This window comes from Suricata suricatta, chromosome 14 (genome assembly GCF_006229205.1).
Source record: "Suricata suricatta isolate VVHF042 chromosome 14, meerkat_22Aug2017_6uvM2_HiC, whole genome shotgun sequence".
NCBI lineage: Eukaryota > Metazoa > Chordata > Mammalia > Carnivora > Herpestidae > Suricata > Suricata suricatta.
In genome coordinates this window covers 82,351,204-82,371,616 of record NC_043713.1, presented here as the reverse complement: position 1 = coordinate 82,371,616, position 20,413 = coordinate 82,351,204, and the positions used below count along the sequence as shown (strand labels likewise).

The window sequence follows — 20,413 nt, the reverse complement described above, 5'->3', positions numbered from 1 at the left end:
AGAAGTTCCAAGACGTGGGAGGTTAAAAAAAAAATCGGCGGCATCAACAACTACAAAAACCCCTGCAGCAGCCTGAGCACAAAGAGTTTGAATTTTGAACAAAGGGCAGGGTGAGACCCGAAAGTAAATGCTGACACATCCTCTCTCCAGCTGTGAACCGGGGGGTCTGAGGGCTGCTGCAAAGGTCATCGGTCTCTACATCTTTGGGGCAGGAAATGCAATTCAATCCTCTCAGTGACTGACTGCTCTGCAAGATTAATGGAATTGGCTCCAACACTGGGCTCTGTTCTGACAGCACAAAAAGTGAATCAGACTTCTCCGCTCCCCTCTCCTCTCACTAAGCAAGGTCAGCTGATTCCGCATTTTAAGAGTTCAAAACTTTTCTCCAGGAAATTTGTCCCGGGGTGTTCTTTTGTGGGGCAGAACTCTACGTGCTGGGGTGAAATCCAAAACGGACACTTGAAGGTCCGGGGACTCTTTTTAGGCTTTTCATCCGCCCCTTCATCTTTCAAATTAGAATTGATGTTAAGGGCAAGATCATCCCTGAAATGGTTAACTGCCAGCCCTGCTGTCCTGCCCCCAGGGATTGGCAACCAATGACAATTTAGCATGATGAAGTAATGCTTGGACTTTGACTTCCATTGGTTAATACACTTGTCCATCAATCCAAAGATGCAAGTTTTGAAAGTATCTTTGAACTTTTAGGACTCGCCTCTTCGAGTTAACCCCTTAATTAACTCACCTGTTATTTCCAAGTTGTAGAACTTGACACAAAGTCTTTCCCAAAGGCCCAAAGTCTAACATTCAGGCTGTATGTAAGCTGCTCTTTCTAACTGATACTTCAACCTACATGGGACTGGTGGGAAAAAGAAAAAAGAAAAAAGGTCTTTGGGAACTCCAATCACGAACAGAAAAAGTATGGTATGCTGCTCCCCAGAGTATTTTTTAAATTGCAGAAATAATGCAAAATATGCCAAAAACCTAGGATTTGGCAAAGCTAGGAGGTGGATACACAAGTACTTGTTACATTTGGTATATTTACTTTTTATGCCATTATGTTTTAAATATTTGATAAATTTAAATGGGCAAATAATATAGACATAGTTCCTATGAAATTCCTCAGAAGTGGTCAAACGTAATGGCTTGCTGCTCCGGTCCAGCTCTCCTTTCTTCTTTTTTTAAAGTAAATGGAATCACAGCATATAAGATATACTGATTTTTTGTTTTTTAACTGATCTTGAACTTTCTCTGAATGACATTCAGATTTACCTCATCCTTACCTAATATTTTAGAATGATGCAGTTCTACAGACAATATATGGAAAGATCTACAAGATCATATTAAAATGCAAAAGGAAAGAAGAGGACGATGTGCAATAGTTATGTGACATAATAATAGAAAATATGCATAGAAGTGTGTGAATGTACAAACTATTTCTGACAGGATACACAAGAGACAGGCTGACAAATTTTCTGGGGATGGGAGTGTGGACAGCAGAAACTGGGTGGATGTGGGGATCGGGGAGAAAGACTTAAAGTCATTTTGTTTTTTAAATTTTGAAATGCCAAATGAAATTATCTATTAACAGAACACACACACACACACACACACACACACACACACACACACACACTTCAAGTGCCACGGACACTGATTTCATAGGAAGTAGATTTGCTATCTAAGGAAAGACCCAAGGAACAGAGTAGCTCCTTGTGGAAGGGCCAAACTCGTTTTATCAACCTCCAGAAATGTCTCACAGATCAGCAAAATACACCTCCGTGAAGACTGAAGGTAAAGTAATGCTAAGTGTGAACTGTCTCCTCTTCTTGTGTGAATCCATAAACTGCCACCAATTGACAGAAAGGATAAAGTCATTTTTTAAAAAAGATTTTATTTTTAAGTAACCTCTACACCTAACGTGGGGCTCGAATTCATAACTGGGGGTCAAGAGTCACGTGCTCTATCCACCGAGCCAGCCAGGTGCCCTTAGCCTTGAAGCAATTTAAAAATAATTTTTATTAATTTCTTATTAAAAAGTTTTCCAAATGTTTGTTTTTGAGAGAAAGAGAAAGAAACAGAGTGTGAGCATGTGAGGGGCAGAGACAGAGGGAGACACAGAATCCAAAGCAGGCTCCATCCAGGCCCTAAGCTGTTGGCTCAGTGCCCAACGCGGGGCTTGAACCCACAAACTGCAAGATCCTGACCTGAGCTGAAGTCGGATGCTTAACTGCCAGAGCCACCCACGCGCCCCAAACAATTTTTAGGTTGTGGAATATTTCATGAGCACAATTGTATTTGTAAAATTTTAAAGAATTACACTCAAGTGCCCACCGTCCGGATTAGGAAACAAAATCACCAGCACTTCTCTGGTCAAAACTGAGTCTCTCCCTGCATTTTGTGTTAATCATCATTTGCTTTTATTTATGCCTTACTGCTTTTGTATATATACCTACACAGTATTTATTTGGCTTAGATTTGCCAGATTTTGAACTTTATTGTCATAAAAGACAAATAAAATTAAATTCCTGGGGCACCTGAGGGCTCAGTTGGCTAAATGTCCAAGTCTTGATTTCGGCTCGGGTCATGATCTAGGCTCAGGTCATGATCTCATGGTTTGTGGGACTGAGCCCCATGTTGGGCTCTGCCTTGACAGTGTGGAGCCTGCTTGGGATTTTCTCTCTCCTTTTCTCTCAAAATAAATAAATAAGCTTAAAAAAAAATAAAATGAAAGTCCTGTCTGAGTATGTATTATAGATACTACAACATAGAAAATGAAATTGAGTCTATAAGATCTCAAATCAGGCGACTTTCAATGCATATATGTGGTATAAATGTCACACTGTACTGAAGAATACATTTTCTTCTCTTTTCCAGGTTCTTTCCCCATTTTTTGATTCTATTTATTTCCAAAGAAAATCTGGTACATATGAAAGAATAAATGTAGATATAGATTTGTCCCCTTTGATTGACATTAAGTGGTCAGCACAATTTAGTCTAAGTATTCCATACCTCGTTCTGTTTTGTGTTCAGGATGTTATGAAATCCTCCTGCATCAGTACATGTAAAACTACTACTTCTTAATGTTTTGGTAACGTTTCATTGCACAAATGGTCCAAGAATTATTTAATCAGCTCCTGAACTTTTAGATCATATTCAGTCTTTTTAAAAAATTTTTAATGTTTATTTTTTTTTGAGAGAGACAGACAGTGAAAGAGAGAGAGAGAGAGAGAGAGAGAGAGAGCGCGAGCGAGCACAAGTGGGGGAGGGGCCGAGGGAGAGGAAGACATAGAATCTGAAGCAGGCTCCAGCTTCTGAGATGTCAGTACAGAGCCCACTGTGGGGCTTGAACTCAGGAGCTGTGAGATCATGACTTGAGCAGAAGTTGGATGCTTAACCTGACGGAGCTGCCCCGGCGCGGGATATTTGGTCTCTTCTGCTGCAAACGGGGCTACGGCAGAGTGCATCTTTGTGTTTGTGTCTATCAGCACGATATATATCAGGAAGTGGTTACCCATTTCTAAGGCTTCCTGCCGCATCACCAAGTGTGTGTCCTTGAGAAGTTTATTTGTCAGATCTGGGCAGGTGGGACCATCTTCTACCCAACTGGCGGCCCCAGGCGCCGGCCGTGGCTTGCTCCTGGCAGGTGCCCAGGGTGAGTGGTTCAAGGGCTAACACTCCAAACATTCACATTGTACCAGCCGCCCCTTGGAGGAAACCTTTGCAGACTTCTTTTGTCTCCTTCCCCCATCTCATCATTCCAATTCCTCGTTTTCTCAGGGTCTCTTCCATCATTCCACAAGTATCTCAGGAAGGCTGATTATGGAGACCGGGTGCCAAATCACATGGTGAGGTGTATATATAGCTTGGCAGGTGAGTGAAGACAAATTCTGGAAAACCCTGTAAGGCTGCACAATCCCAGAACAGTAGACACGAGCTACATACAGTTATTTAAATTTTAATTAAAATGAAAAAAATTTAACATTCACTGCCTCAATCTCACTACCCACAGTTCAAGTGCTCAATAGCCACATGTGGCCAGAGGCTGCTGTGTTGGCCAGCACAGACATAGAATATTTCAATGACCATGTCCTAGGGGGACAGCCCTGCAGGGAGGTATAGTGAATGGAAAAGGCTGTGAGCCCTGGATTCCTACAAGCCCTGGGTGCAATCTTGTCTCTGGTATCTTACAGCTGGAAAATTTGGGCAAGTAACGGAATAAAGGTGGGCAATTCTAGACCCTCTCTCATTGGGGTTTAGAGGAGGATTCAAAGAAATAGCAACTGTGAGTAGCTTTGCTTAAAGACATAGTAAGCACTCAAAAATCAGGAGTTCTTATAAAATTATGTATGAGTATGAATACAGCTTCAGTTTCTAACAGTTTGAAAGTCTCGGATTCTAGATTCTGGGGATTCCTAACTCCTTTTGGAGTCATCTGTCCGCTCCCGGTGCAGCCTGGTGTAGGTCTACAATCAGAGCTGGCGTCTGTCTTAAAGCACAGGGCCGCTCAATCAACCTTTGATGAATGAAGAAATGAATGAATGAGGCCAACACCACCAGGATCTGACTGGGCCTTTTGTAAGAATGAGGAGGGTCCGGGAAGTCATTACTACTAAGTTTCAAATGCAATTGGCCTGGTCTTTTTTTCCTGCAAGAAAAGTACTTCTCTTGGAGAAGCACCTTAATCTTCCCTTCCCTCCCTCACCTACCTTCAGCTCCTCTGGGACAATTAGCCAACACCAGGAGCTCAAGGGTCTTGGTCCTTCCCCCTTCGGCCCAAAATAACCTCCTCCCCCACTTTGAGCAAATGCCTGGAATTCTTTCAAGGAGGACAAAGCCTTTCATCTGCCAATTACTGATAAAGGGAAAATGCAAATATGCTGGGGAAGGTGATCCATCAAGGACCCAACATTTATTGAGTGACCACTTAGGACCAGGCGGCAGGGTAGGCTTTCTGGGGGAGTCCAGGGGGAACAAACCCCTGGCTGGCCCATTCTTCTTTTTGGTCTGAGGTTTCCTCGTGGTTTGTAAAGGGAAGGGATTAAATTAGGTGACTACTCAACCCCTTTCCACTCTGACAGGCCAGGAACTCCCCATTGGGGTGATATATGGACTTAACTGTTTTTACACTGAGGTGCTGCCATCGGATCTTTTCCTGACACTGGCCTTTGGGGACACCATGAGGCCACATGGGGAGAGAGAGAAGTGTCTCTGGGAGGAAAGGACAGTTAGGATCAAGCATTCTATTTTGCTTTTACCTTATTGCACTTAACTTTCTTTTCTTGACTGTCCAACCCAGACACCCTCCTTTGAACGTGTTCATTTCATTATGTGGGAGCAGGGAAGGTGGTCAATATCCAAAAAAAAAGCAAGAGATGGCGAAACCAGGCTCCAGTTTGAGCCCCTCTAACTACACTTACAAACTTGTGAACTTGGTTGAGTGGTTTTGCCTTTCTGAGACTCAGTTACCTCTTTGCAATGTGGGGAATAACAAGACTATTACCCTTTACCAGGTCTTGAGTGAGAGACCGAGGCAGATAAATTGGTTCCTGGCTTTTGACAGGGGCTGAAAGCTAAACCCTTCTCCCTCACGGTGAACTAACCTGGGCGATTTCAGTTTGGAAACTAATTTTGATATTTGCCATCTAGTGCACTGGGATTAAAACCAATTTCAACGAGCAGTTTTTGGGGGTGGGTTAGAAAAGAATATAGAAAGCTAGGACAGGAAGCTTTAAGATGAGTGAGGGGGAAGCCATCTCTCAGGGTGACCGATCCAGGGCTGATAGTTCACATCGGATCTCTGATGGGGAAGCCACTTACTCTCCACATCTCTCTGAATGGAGTGGTGACTAGGGAAAATATGGGGGCAGAGCAATCATCCAGATTGATAATTTCTCTGAGCCTCAGCTTCTCAATATTCAATATTACCTGCCCCAATTATCCTAAAGGGCTAATGACAAAAAAATATGGCGGGTTTTTTTTTTTTTTTTTGGCAAAGCCTGCTATGAGCATCTGTAATTTTCCTTTATTTGTAGCCCTGGTGCCATGTGGTCATCTCCTGATCGTCACCCCAAAGATCAGGCCTAGTTGGGCTAGAGGAATGTTTAGGGCCAGCTTTTCTCATCATCAAAGGCTACCTGTCTGTGGTTCATAATGGAATTACAGGACAGCACATTTGGGATTCCAGTTTTGGGGGTGGTGGCCATGGCCAGCCAGGTATATTGACAGAAAGTAAGGGAGTGCCAATACCTCTGCCAAGAATCCCTAAAGGATTAATCAAGGGGCGCCCAGTATTCCCCACGCCCCATCCCGGAACGCAATGCACCTTTCCACCGACTTTTCTCTTATAAAGGGCCAATGAGGGCTTACCCTTCGCCTGCTTGCCAGCTGCGTTAGGAGGCGCCAGATCCGATTTTCTCAGTATTTCATTCCTGAGCATCTATTTCCTTCTCTCGGCGAGCGCAGGGATCTTTAAAAACTGTCCAACTTGTGTTCCAAGGCTCGTCGCCTAGTAAAAGACTCCACGGACGCACGGGCAAGGTGAATGAATGAAAGGCAACATCTTCCGGTCAACTCGGGTCTTAAAAGGCTCTGGTCTGGCTGTATTTCCTGTACCTGCGTAAATGTGGGTCCATCTCTTTGAGTCCGGGAGTTTAAAAGTTATGAAGTCCGTACAGGTATGGAGGTGCGCTAATTTCTTCCTGGGCCCCCCAAATGCCTCCTCCAGATGGTAGATCTGCATATGGGGGTCTGGGGAGGATCGCCACCCTCCGCCCCCCCCAAACAAAACATGCAGCAGAAAAAAACCAATTCTATATACAAAGCGCTGTGAATTTGGGTCGGCCACGTAGGTAATGGGGTGGGGTGAATGAAGAGGAAGAGGGGTGGCCCGTGGGGGCCGTGGGCAATGGGGGCAGGGATAGAGGTGGGGGGTCGTTTTGGGGAGTGCCAGGCCTCGGGGGCTTTCTAGCCTGCAAGCTCGGCTTGCATTTCCGCGCCTCCCGCTGAGGCCAGCCGTGCAAATCTGCACCTCCCTCCCCACCCCCTCCTCCTTCCCTCCCTCCCTGCCCCGCCATCTCCGGGATGCGCCCGCCGCCTGCAACTCAGCCCTCCAAAAGTCAGCTCTGCACACAACTCCCGGGCGGCGGCGGCGCCTGCGTGCAAGGCGCACTCGTGACCCAACAACAAAACAGCGATGCCAGGGCGCTAACGGCGCCCGGTGCCTCCCGGGCGCCCTCCCCGCCCCACACCTCCTCGGTCAGCCGCCTCCGCCCCCCCCCATCCCGGGCCGATTGCCCCCTCCACTAGCCCGGCCGCGGGCTCTGAGCGCGATCGGCAACAATGTTTACGTTCCGGGGATTATGACGTCGACGCCTCCCCCCCCACAACTGCTGAAAATGGTTTCCTAGGACTTTGCAAACGGATCTGCTTAAGTGTTGGTGCAAAACTTTGTAGATCTCGGCTCTGGCTTGCTTTATTTATTTATTTTTTGGTTTGTTTTCTTTGGTCTTCCCTCCTTCCCCCCTCCGCCAAAATGCAGGGGGCAGGAGTGTTGACAATTAATTGGTGAACTCTCCTAAAAAAATGGAGGCAGAGAAAGACTCTGGAAGAAGATTGGTGTGTAGCTTTTTTTTTTTTTTTCCAAATCTGTATCTGGTAATGATAGATCTATTTTTTTTTGTTGTTGTTGTTGTTTCTTGCTGCCTTTTCTTTCCTTTTCTGTATTTTGCAAGAGGACCGGAAAAAATATAATAAATTGCATGCAAAAGGAAGCAAGCAGCTTACTCCTCCAGTCCCTTGTGAGGCTCAGAGTCTCAGACACTTAGGTGGGGAGGTGGTAGCGGGGAAAGGCGTGGAGAGGGGCTAAGCGGGCTCGGGGTTCGCCCGGAATCTGGGGGGCTGCAGGGCCCGGCGCTGGGCGGTCGAGGGAGGAGGCAGGGGATGCGGGGAGTGGTGGGGGAGTCTCCTTAGGAAGTGAGTGTGCGCGCGCGCTTGTGGGGAGATGAGGCAGCTGCTGGTGCGTTTTGGGGTCTACGATGGGAGCTTTGTGGCGGGCCGTCTGCCTCTCCCCCTCCCAAGCCCCGACCGCCCCCCCCACCTCTTCTTCGAGCATTGGTGGGCGGTCGGCGGGGGTGGCTGGGGTCTCAGCCCTTCCATTTCAGCTTTCCAGCTTCCCGAGTAGCTCGGGGGCGGCTCCAGTCTTAGAAATGCCGCCGGCCCCCGGTTCCGGCTTCCCGGCTCTGCCGCTGCGGCCGCCGGGGCTGCTGTTAGCGCCGAGCGGGGCGCTGCGGCGGCTCCTCCCGGGGCCTACAAATGCCCCGCCAGCCCGTGCGCGGAGCCCCCTTCGCGGGTTACATAACCAGGCTCCCGGCCGAGTGGGCAAAACTCAACACCTATCGGGGGTGGGGGGTGGGGGTAAGGGAGAGCCCTCCAGATGTCCTTTCCATGGCCTCCAAAGATGCAGGAGGGGAGTGCCCTGTGCAGGGCACAGCCGGACTCCGGGGGTGCGGGCCCCTCTCGTTATCCCGATTTTTAGCATCTTTGGCATTTGCGCAAAGTTGCTCAGGTCGCCGTGGTGGGGTGCGAGGGGCGCGCGTCTCTTGCACCTGCTTGAGCAGGGCCTAGGAGAAGAGGCGACACCCAGGTCCCCCAATAATGCCTCGGGCTCTCTGGTTTGGGTCCCCGCAGCGCCCGATTGACCGCCAGAGATACGACGAGAACGAGGACTTGTCGGACGTGGAGGAGATCGTCAGCGTCCGCGGCTTCAGCCTGGAGGAGAAGCTGCGCAGTCAGCTGTACCAGGGGGACTTCGTGCACGCCATGGAGGGCAAAGGTGAGGCGCCCCCTCCTCGGGCCGCCCTCCGCGCCGCGGGCCGAGCGCACGTGGGGAGGGAGCTGCCGGTGGCTGGGTTCGTATTTCGCGCCCGCGTCCCCCATTCCAGGGGATCCGGTGACGAAACGAGGCCGAGCACTGGGGGGGTGGGGTGGGGTGGCGAAGGAGGAGGGCAGGCGGGAACCGGGGCCGGGCGTGGGCCTAGACCGGGCTCTCGCCTACAGTCGGCCCCAGGGTGGGCAGAGCCAAGGGACTGGCGGTCAGAGGGATCTGGGGACTGACGGGTGGACCGAGGGAGGGCGGGTGCGCGGCATTCTACCCCTCCCAGAGCCAGCTCAGCTCCTTGTGGCTGCGTGAGGTGCGGCTGCCGTTCTAGGAGAGGGGCTGGGGTGTCCCTGGGACATTGGGATGAGAGACCCCCTAGGCCCGAAGCCTCGCAAACCCCGTCCCATTTCGGGCCCTGCCAGCTCAGAGCTGGTGCTGCGGATGCTCGGGTCACCGAGTGACGCCTCCTCAGCCGCTGGGGTCTGCGGAACCCCAGACCCTTCTGGTCTCTGCCAGATCGCAGCAGAGGCTGGGTGAGTTCAGAGCCGTTGGCTGGAGCCCCCAGTTATGCTGGCCCTTCAGCCTTGACAGTTGGAAGTGGGGACTGGAGGTAAGAGAGTTTTACCCCCTCAAGCTTCAGGCTGAGATCCTTGACTACCTGAGTTTGAACTTGGGGTAGCCTTCTGGGGAACAAAGTCTCTTCTCAGCCTGAGACCTCGAGAGTTCTGTCCCTTGTAGGCCCTGCCAGTCTAGAGAAGTTGGGGAAGCCTCTGGGGTTTTGGGGTGCCACCCAGCCTAAGACCCTAAAGGCCCAAGTTTCTCCCTGGCCCTCGTATTAGGAAGGTGTCTGTGGTGCCCCACCAATGTTGGGACAATACTCTAGGGTGGTTCTGTGGCCTCCTGGGGCCCCTGGTGACCTCTGGCTCTGCTTGTGAGGTTGGGGCTTTGGAGATGCTCCTGCCTACCTAGGTATTTCCCTGTGCTCTCTGGGGTTTCTACATTTGGTTTTTTCCCCTCTCAGAAACTCAAGTTTCCTTTATAATACACCGTTTCCATTTTGTTGCCCGCCCCCCCCCCCCCATTCCCCTTGGAAAACACTCCATCCCTGAGTGAGCTGCTAACAGGGGCAAGGGCTTCCCCTCCAGGTTCTGGTTGAGTGGCTGGGGCTGTAGGTTAGCCTCCAGATGAGACAGTCCTGGCTTTGCGTTTTTGAAGTTTCTCCTTTGTGCCCACTGCTTCCTGGGGCTCAGTGGTAGGGGGTAGTTGCTGGGGGAGGGAAGAAGAACTTTCTTCCAGCCTGCCAGGTCTTAAGAGCATTGCCTGTGGAGGCAGACAGTCTGGGGGGTGGGGTGAGGGGACTAGTCTCAACTACATTTAAATTTCCTTAGCACAAATGGGATTTTAATTCTTCTCGTTTCCTTCCCATTTTGAGTTTGGTGGATGCTAGGAGAAAACAACATGCAAACTCTTCCCAGTCATTTGCGAGGAATTCTCAGCCCAAGATCGGAGTGTTTTCTCAAGCTCTTTTGAGGAAGTTGAAGCTGGGGGGTGGGGGCGGAGCTGGGTTTTAGGTGTGGGCGTGTTGGGGGTGGATTCCAGCCAGGGAGAGTCCTTAAATCTGCTGTCCAGGCTCTTTTCAAAGTAGAGGGTCCTTGCGTTTTGATAGTTAATTCAGACCTGGACCCAAAATTCTAGGGAGGAGCTGAGAAACAGAAGGAGCCCTTAGCCTGGATTCAAAGTGGAAGCTTCTTAAACTTCTCTGCCTTTAAATCCTTAGGAATCCCCATTCAGTGTGAGCCCCTGGGGATCTGAGCTGCTAAGGTCAGGGCTTTCCCCAGCTCTGGTTTTGTTCTCTCCCTCTGCTCTGAGCGAGGTTGCCTTGGCCTCCTCCCCCACCAGGCTGCCCTGGTGAACCGTTTCCCTGGGCCTGGGGCTTCAGAGGCCTGTGATCGCTCCTCTGACTGGCCAGGGAGGGCTTGTGCCCTTGTGGATGGCTTGATTCACCTGAGGATTTGGGGTTGTGATGGGTTATCTCCGCTTCCCTCAACTCCGTATTTAGGGGTAAGGACGGTTGGGCACATCCCCTGGTTTTGGAACTTGAGGAACATAGACCCTAAGGCCTCCTTCATTCTCTGGGGCTTTCCATTAAGGGTTTTGGGGTCGACGCTAGACAAACCCGAGGCAGAAAGCTGCCTTGTGGATTTTCTTCAGGCCTCTTGGTGTCCCCTTCACACAGCCTTTACCTGGGGAGCATTCCGCTCAGTTACCCAGTGGAAGCAAGTATTGTAATAGCTGCAGCAGAATTTCACTATTAAGACAACAAAGCTGTGCCCAGTTCTCTAGTTATTTTGGCACCAAATACACAGTTTCCAGGGAAACTAGCCCCCCCCCCCCCCCATGCAGGATATTACAATAAGATCTTCCCTGATGCTCAGCTGCAGTGAGAACGCTCCCCCAGCCTCCTCTCTGGGGCTTCAGATCCTCCCAGGTGGCATTCTTCAATTTTGCACTGCCTTTACTTTCTGAGCTCAGCTTGGGGTGCGTTTCTCTGTCCCTCTCTCTCAGAGATCTGGGGCCTTTTTCTGTGCGGGGCTCTTTCATGAGTCTCTCTCCCCACCCTCCCTGGCCTTGGGCTGCTCATTGACAAGTTCTGACCCGTGGGGCATGCAGGGAATGACTGAGTAGGCAGAGGAGGGGATCGTTGGCCTGGCTTCTCTAGGCCCGTGCCTCCTCCGTTTCCTTGTCATTTTATGGGAAGCCGTGCCCTAGAGCTGGTGCTTGCCTTGACTGTAACCATGTTCCCTCCTCCGACCCACTAATTGTGGTTCATTTGTTCCCTCGTGACTTAACCAACCTGTTTTAATTCCGATATCCAAACAGATTTCAACTATGAGTACGTGCAGAGAGAAGCTCTCAGGGTTCCCCTGATATTTCGAGAAAAGGATGGACTGGGGATTAAGTAAGTTTCTGAAACTAACTGCTTCTTCCCACATCTCTTTCCCTTACACTTTATAGTTCGGGATGGATTTCCTGCGCCCTTCTCCCCACCTCTCATCACAGAGAAGGATCTTTCTTCATTACCTGGGGGTAGTATCTCTTTGTTCAAGGCCTGACAAAGGGGAAAAACTCTCCAAAGATTGGTGTTTTTCCGAGAATTTGGGCAGAGACGACAGAGGTACTTAAACAGCGTTCACTTCTTTCCCTGACCCATGCAGTGAGGTGTAGTGACTTCCTAAAGAGAATATAGTACTCCCCACATTAGGGAAACTGAGGCAGGGCCTGAGCTGTGAAGGGATTGGCCAGTCTCTAACCCCAGAGGCAGGGCTCCTAGATACGTATTTTTCTATTCCAAACTCCCACTATGTGAGAAATTGGCCCTTTTAGGTGGAGGGCATGTTTTCCTGGGTTGCCAGGCTCCTTGCCTCCTCTTTCTCTGCCTGCCCCAGCACCTGCCTCCCCAACTGTGTGTTGTTTGGTTTCCATTCTCTTAGAGACCTGTCAGAGCTCCAGGTGGAGGGGGGTGAGCGGAGAGATCCCAGAGGAAGGCTGGAAGAACAGGTTTCCGCCCCTTGGGCTGGGGTGGAGGGGAGGCTGTGGGTGTCATCCCAGCTCACCTCCCTCTCTGGCATCTACTGCCAGGCTTGCTCAAGAGTCTCATTCCCAGGGTAGAAATCAAACCTCTGGCATCACTGGGAATTAATAGGAACGTCACCACAGTCATTATTGCTTGTGTTACCAAATGCCCGGAATTGGAAAGATGTGTGTCTTTTTTTCCCCTTATGAACTAACAGTATCCCTCTGACCCTGCATACTGCTCCTTTTAGGGAGAGTATTTGCTAGGGGAAAAGACACAGAGAGGGCTGCTGACCCTAAAAGAAAGCAGGTGTTTGAATGCCCAGCTTACCCGGTAATGCTCTGGGACGTACCTTTGACACCACAACTCAGTCTTACCCTGCCAAGTGGGGTGCATAGTGGAGGTCCCATCCACTTTCCTGCGTCAGTGCTGAGCTCCTGTTGGGGAGACTGAGGAAGTTTCGTGTGCCTACGAGGGTGAGGAGAGGGCTCAGTGGTTGGAGAGTGACCCTCCCTGTGGCACTCATTGGTCTATCCCCCCTCCCTCTGGATTATCTCATTCTGGGTTTCCAAACTGAGGGCAAGGGAACCCTTTTGGAAAAATGGCCTCTCCCTGCCCCAGAGTGGGGTCAAACTCTTGTTGTTTCTAGCTTCTCAGCAAATACCTATGCGCCTCTCTTTCCAGGATGCCGGACCCTGATTTCACAGTCCGAGACGTCAAACTCCTAGTGGGTAAGTTGCTTACTGTGTGTGCAGCTCAGAGAGGCCAAAGTGGGGGTGGGGGGGAGGCAGGGAAGGGGCAGAGGTCTTCACCGCCATTTAACTGCCTCCGAAAAGAAAGTCCCCGTGGGAGGAGGCAGGAGCAGGTGTGAGCTGCAACCGTCTCATTCCAGAGAACAGGTCGGATTGCAAGGTCCTAAGAATCTGTGCGGGAGCTTGTTTGCCAGCGTGCAGTTTTATGAGGGCCGATTTGGACCCTAGCCTCCATCACAACACAATCTCAGATCTCTGCTTGGCCTTGTTCGGGGCTTGCTGGGTAAACACGGGTGCTTTGTGACCCCTGAAAGACTTTCCGACTTCGGAGGGGAGGGAATCGTTCTTCCTGCTTCCTCAGGGTTCTAGGCAGGTCTAGGGTGGGGTTTGCCATGAGCGCCCAGCAGATGCTTGTTAACCCCTGAGCACCTGCAGGGTGTAGCTGATCGCAGGGCTCCAGACTCCTGACCTGACGTTTCCGATGTTACAGGACGTCCTTCAATAAATCTGTTCTTTCTAGAAGTGTTTCTCAGGTAGCTCCTTCACGGAGGGAAGTTCAGAGCTATGAACATGACAGACAAGATCCCAGGCAACAGACAAGTAAACAGTTTTTAAAAATCGATACCTTTTTGGAAGATGATAAGGCCTGTAAAGAAATAAAGCAGGGTAGTGGGATGTATCTTAGATGTGCTGGTCAGAGACGGCCTGGGTGTGTGTGTGTGTGTGTGTGTGTGTGTGCATTTGGACAGAGACCCAACTGGTGAGAGGTGAGCTGAGCTGTGGGAAAGAACATTCCAGACTGAGGGATTGGCCAGGTCAAAGACCAGGAGGTAGGGGATGAGTGGAGTAAGGGGGAAAATAGGAAAGGGGAGAGGTCACAGGGCCATTTAGGGCCTTATGGGCCCTGGTGGGGAGTTTGAATTTCACTCCTAGTGTGGTGGGAAGCCCTGGGGAGTTAAAAAAAAAAAAAAAAAGGTTTTTTTGTTTTTTTTTAAGGTTTTTCTATTTCTGAGAGAGGGAGATTGGGAAAGAGAGAACGAGATGGAGTGTAAGCAGGGGAGGGTCACAGAGAGAGGGAGACACAGAACCTGAAGCAGGCTCCAGGCTCTGAGCCGTCAGCACGGAGCCCAACGTGGGGCTTAAACCCATGAACTTCTAGATCGTGACCTGAGCCGAAGTCAGATGCTCAACCGACTGTGCCGCCCAGGCGCCCTGCCCTGGCGAGTCTTAAAGCAGGGTAAAGGAGGTGGCCAGACAGATCGATCTCTTTCTTTGGGAGAGGTTTAAAAACATTTTTTCTAATTGACATAAAATTCATATACTATGGAATTCACCATTTAACCACTTTAGAGCGTACAATCGAATGCTTTTAGTACGTGCACAACGTTGTGCAGCCGTCACTGCTCTATGATTTCGGAACATGGATCACCTGTAAAGTCAGCCCTGTGCCTCCCGGTTCCCCTCTGCTTTCAACCCCCAACAACCAGGGATCTGCTTTTTGCGTTCTGCGGGTTTGTCTGTTCCAGACATTTCGTGAAAGTGGAATCCTAGACTGTGTGGGCTTCTGTGATTGGCTTCTTTCACTGAGCAGCGTGTTTTTGAGGTTCATCCATGTTGTAGCAGGTGTTGATGTTTCATTCCTTTTTTAAAATTTGTTTTATTGCTGAGAATGAGTGGGGGAGGGGCAGAGTGAGGGGGACAGAGGATCTGAAGTGGGCTCTGTGCTGACAGCCGAAAGCCAGACTCATGGCTCCCAACCCATGAACTTCGAGATCATGACCTGAGCTGAAGTTGGGCACTTTAACTGACTGAGCCACCCAGGTGCCCGACTGCTTCTTGGTTCCTTTTTATGGCTGAATAAGATTCCGCTGGACGTGTCTGCATAGATAGACCGCATCTTGTTTATCCATTTGTCAGTTGGTGGACATTTTGCTTGTTTCTCTTTCTTGTCTACTATAGATACTGCTGCGTGAATATTTGGGTACAAGTTTTTGTGTGAACATACGTTTTCATTTCTCTTGGGTCTAGACCTAGGTAACTGGGTCATAAGTTAACTATATTTAACCTGAGGAACTGCCAAACTTTTTCAAAGCAGCTGCACCATTTTACATTCCCGTTAGGAATGCACGAGGGCTCCAGTTTCTCCATATCCTCGCCAAAACTTGTTACTGCCTGTTCCTTTTTTTTTTTTTATTTTTTAAATGTTTTATTTATTTTTGATACAGAGAGAGACAGAGCATGAGAGGGGGAGGGGCAGAGAGAGAGGGAGACACAGAATCCGAAGCAGGCTCCAGGCTCTGAGCTAGCTGTCAGCACAGAGCCTGATGTGGGGCTCGAACCCACGAATGTGAGATCTGACCTGAGCTGAAGTCAGAGGCTTAACCGACTGAGCCACCCAGGCGCCCCCCCCGCCTTTTTTTTTTTTTAATTTAAGTAGCCTCTCTGCCCATATGGAGCCTAACACCAGGCTCAAATTCAAGACTTCGAGATAAAGACCTGAGCTGAGCTTAAGAGTCAGACGCTTGGGGCACCTGGATTGCTCAGTGGGTTAAGTGTCTGACTTCAGTCCAGGTCATGATCTGACGGTTCATGGGTTCAAGCCCCATGTCAGTCTCTGTGCTGATAGCACAAAGCCTGGAGTCTGCTTCAGTTTCTGGGTCTCCCTTTCTCTCTCTCTGCCCCTCCCTCACTCATGCTCTGTTTCTCTCTTTCTAAAAAATAAACAAACATTTAAAAAAAAGGAGTTGGACGCTTAATTGACTGAGCCACCCAGGAACCCCTGCCTGTCTTTTAATCTTTTTTATTCATTTTTGAGACACAGAGAGACAGGGCAAGCAGGGGTCTGGCAGAGAGAGAGGAGACACAGAATCTGAAGCAGGCTGCAGGCTCTGAGCTGTCAGCACAGAGACTGACATGGGGCTTGAACCCATGAACCGTCAGATCATGACCTGAGCCAAAGTTGGATGCTTAACTGACTGAGCCACCCAGGTGCCCCAGGACATAATGTTTTGTAAGCTGGATTCTAGAAATGCTGAAGAAAGTGAACATCAGAGCTGAAGGGGCAAACTTTCAGACACCGTGCAGAAGATGGCATGACGGACCCGTAAATTAAGTCTGGCACCGATGACTCATTCTGGGACCTCAACTCCACCCTAGCCTTTGCTGTTGGACAAACTTAGTTTGAGGCCCACCTCTGCCAGTTGACTGATTTGGGGCAAGCCGCTCAATCTACCTAAGCCTTTGTTCCCTCATCTGCAAAATGGGGCTAGAAGCTACCTCTGCCTCAGAGAGAATGAAGGAACACTTAGCATTTTGTTGGCTGCTGAATGCCTGATGAATGGTCCCTGTTATTCCTTATGATAAAGGAAGGGCCTGGATGTGATAAAATTCTCTTTATGAGCAAGGATGAAAGCTAGATTCTTAAGTCAGAGGCTCAGGCAACATCAGAGTCTTAGTAATGTTGCTCTTGGCCCTTTTGAGGAACTTAAAAGCCCTTTGCAGTTTTATTTTCTCTATTCGTGTCCAGGCGGCCACGCCTTTCTTTGCAGCTCATTTTCCTGGTTGTGGAAGCAAGAGGACTCAGTAAGTGCCCCCAATGTCCTTGCTAGCTCTTGAAAAGTCTGGGATGGCACAGAAGACAGGAACAGTGATACTTACCCCCTATCTCTCTTGGCATTTCTGTGACGATCAAATGGCTTGATGGGTATTGAAGTGCTTTGTGAAGATGTAGCGTGTCCCGTGCAGTAAGCACGGGGCATTGTTATGCCCATTTTAATCTCTGAGAGTGCCCCTGGGCTTTCAGGGAGCCGCAAAAGGGCACGTACTTCACAGTGACATAAATGGCAAATGTAACTCAAGCTGGCCTAAGCAAAATAAAATTCAGTGGCTTACATAATAAGTTTAGAGTGTGACCTTCAGGCACATCTACATCTAGGTGTTCCAAGAAGATCTTGAGAGGTTGACTCTGATTTTTCCCTTCTGCTTCTCTCTTTGACTTCCTCTCTCTGCTTATTCTTGGGCAAGCTTCTCCCCATGTGGTGGCAAAGCTCCGGCTTTATCCTGCACGCGCAGGTTCTCCTTCCCGACCCACCAGTAATTCCATCAGGTGTCACTGGGTCGGCTCGGGCAGATTTACCAGCACCTCACTCCTAGAGCTGGTGGCTGGGGTCAGCCAGCACGAGCAAGTGACCGGGGACTGGAGAAGGGGTGGTTCTCCGGGGTTGTTGGGCGACATAAACATGTCCTACACGTAACTGGGAGCTCCGCCTTGGAGGGCAGGGCATGGGGAAGCAGGTGTCCACCTTTGCTTTCAGCTTCTTGTGCTCAGCTTGGTGTTTATAAGACTCAACCATACTGTCGTGTATAGTTGTAGGTGGCTTATTTTTATTGCTGTAGTTTTCTGTTGTATGACTATTTCTCTGTTTATTCATTCTATTATTATTATTATTATTATTATTTTATTTATTTATTTTTTTTTAAGTAGGCTTCATGCCCAGCACACAGAGCCCAATGTGGGGCTTGAACTTACGACCCTGAGATCATGACTTGAGCTGGGATCCTGAGTCCGATGCTTCACCCACTGGGCCACTCAGATGCCCCTATTTATTCTCTTATGAATGGGCACTGTGGTAGCTGCCACGTTAAGGCTGTGTGTCTAGTGCTGCTGTGAACACCTGGAATATGACTTTTGGCGAACAGATGGGTGCGTTTCAGTCGGGCGTATACCTAAGAGTGGAATCGCTTGGTCACAGAATGTGAGGATGTGTTTAGGTTTTTAAAAAAAATTTTTTTTTTATGTTTATTTACTATTGAGACAGAAACAGAGCATGAGTGGGGGAAGGGCAGAGAGAGAGGGAAACACAGAATCTGAAGCAGCTCCAGGCTCTGAGCTGTTGGCACAGAGTCCGATGCGGGGCTTGAACCCACGAACTGTGAGATCATGACCTGAGCCGAAGCCGGATGCTCAACCGACTGAGCCACCCAGGTGCCTATGTTTAGTTTTAATAGACACTGTCAAGTAGTTGTCCACGGGGCTTGCTCAGCTTTGTTGTTCTGCACCTTCACCAAGAGTTCATGTTTTTTTTTTCTTTTAATGTTTATTTATTTTTGAGACAGAGAGAGAGAGAGAGAGAGAGAGCGAGCGAGCGAGCATGAGTGGGGGAGGGGCAGAGAGAGAAGGAGACACAGAAACTGAAGCAGGCTCCAGGCTCTGAGCTGTCAGCACAGAGCCCAACCTAGGGCTTGAACTCATGGACTATGAGGTCATGACCTGAGCTGAAGTCAGATGCTCAACTGACTGAGCCACCCAGGTACTCCAAAAGTTCAGTTCATGTTTCCATCCCCCCCCCTTTTTTTTTTAAGTATACTCCAAACCCAGGACAGAGTCCAATTCAGGACTTGTACTCATGACGCCAGGATCAAGACCTGAGCTGAAATCAGGAGTCAGACAGTTAACCAGCAGAGCCACCCAGGCTCCCCTTTCCATCCTTTTTTTCTTTATTTCTCTTTTTTTTTTTTTTTTGAGAGAGGGAGGGGAGAGAGTGTCAGAGAAGGAGAAGCGGGGCTCACCCGGGGCTTGTGTTTTACCCGAAGCAGGGCTCGAGCTCACCCGATGTGGGACTCGAACTCAAGAGCTGTGAGATCATGACCTGAGCTAAAGTCAGATGCTTAACGACTGAGCCACCCAGGCGCCCCATCTTTTTCATTTTAGTCACGCTTCTATGCTGTGGGCGATGGTTTTATCACATGGTGGTTTTAGTTTGCATTTCTAAAATGACTAATGAAAGTGAGCTCTGTTTCGTATGTTTATATGGCTTTCTGATCAAGTCTTTTCTCTATCATTTTGAGGGGTTGTCTCTTGTTGATTGTAAGATCAATTAGTTTGCTAGGGCCATGACGATGATGTACCATAAATTGGTTGATTTAAATAACAAAAAAATTTTAATTTTTAAAATTATTTATTTTGAGAGAGAGACAGAGAGAGAGAGAAAGTGAGCATGAGCAGGGAGAGAAGGAGATCGAGAATCCCAAGCAGGCTCCATGCTGTCAACACAGAGCCCGACACGGGGCTCAAACCACGAACTATGACCATGACTTGAGCCCAGATTAAGAGTCAGATGCTTAGCTGAGCGAGCTACCCAGAAATTTATATTTTCTCACAATTCTGGATCTGGAAGTCCAAGATCAAGGTGTTTGTTGTGGGGCTGGTTTCTCCAAAGACCTCTCTCCTCGGTCTGTAGATGACTGTCTTCTCCTTGTGTCTTCATATGGTCTTCCCTCTGTCTCTGTGACCTAATCTCTTCTTCTTCTTCTTTTTTTTTTTTAATGTTTATTTATTTTTGAAACAGAGAGAGAGAGAGAGCACGAGCAGTGGAGGGCCAGAGAGAGAGAGGGAGACACAGAATCCGAAACAGGCTCCAGGCTCTGAGCCATCAGCACAGAACCCAATGTGGGGCTCGAACCCACAAACCCCGAGATCATGACCTGAGCTGAAGTCAGACGCTCAACAGACTGAGCCGCCCAGGTGCCCCCCTAATCTCTTCTTATAAGGACATCATGCTTGGGGCACTTGGGTGGCTCAGTTGGTTAAGCGTCTGATTCTTGATTTCAGCTCAGGTCATGATCTCAATAGTTTGCGAGTTTGAGCCCCACATCGGGCTGTGCGCCGACAACGTGAAGCCTACTTGGGATTCTCTCTCTTCATCTTTCTCTGCCCCTCCCTTGCTCATGCACATGCTCTCTTTCTCAAAATAAGTAAATAAACTTACAAAAAGAGAGAGACATCAGTCTGGTTGAATTAGGGCCCACCCTTATTTTTACTTAGTTTCCTCTTAAAGACTGCTTTCCAGTATGATTACGTTTTGAGGTCCTGGGGGTTAGGAGTTCAACATATAAATTTTAGGGGACACAATTCAGCCCATAACATAAAGCTTCTTGACGTATTCTGGATGTGGTTATACATTCCAAGATCTCTTACTCTGTGGACAATGTTGCCTTGTCACACCCTTAAAGGTGTATTTGAATGAGCAGACGTTCTTTATTTTAACTTAGACCATTTAGCTCTTCTTGGTCTATTACTTCTTTGGTGTCTTGTTTAAGAAATATTAGCATACTCTGAGGTTGGAAGATGGTCACATGTTTTTCTCAAAAAAAGCTTTATTGTTCGAACTTTCACATTTAGATCTGTAGTTTATCTGTGTTTGGTGCAAGGTA

The 20,413-nt window shown here is 48.9% G+C and overlaps 1 protein-coding gene across 5 annotated transcripts in view; it reads left to right on the top strand.

Annotated features, from left to right (window-relative positions):
* The first annotated feature begins 7,164 nt into the window (after positions 1-7,164).
* The window catches only part of KDM2B (lysine demethylase 2B), a 125,478-nt gene continuing 112,229 nt past the window's right edge, over positions 7,165-20,413 (top strand). For 2 of the 5 annotated variants that reach the window (XM_029922932.1, XM_029922931.1), the window contains exons 1-4: positions 7,986-8,014; positions 8,686-8,830; positions 11,756-11,834; positions 13,134-13,180. In XM_029922932.1, the coding sequence (XP_029778792.1) occupies positions 8,000-8,014; positions 8,686-8,830; positions 11,756-11,834; positions 13,134-13,180 (286 nt within the window). In that variant the 5' untranslated portion in view covers positions 7,986-7,999. Of the gene's footprint in view, positions 7,615-7,985; positions 8,015-8,685; positions 8,831-11,755; positions 11,835-13,133; positions 13,181-20,413 lie in introns of those variants that run through there. The other 3 variants (XM_029922929.1, XM_029922930.1, XM_029922933.1) reach the window with 3 other exon arrangements.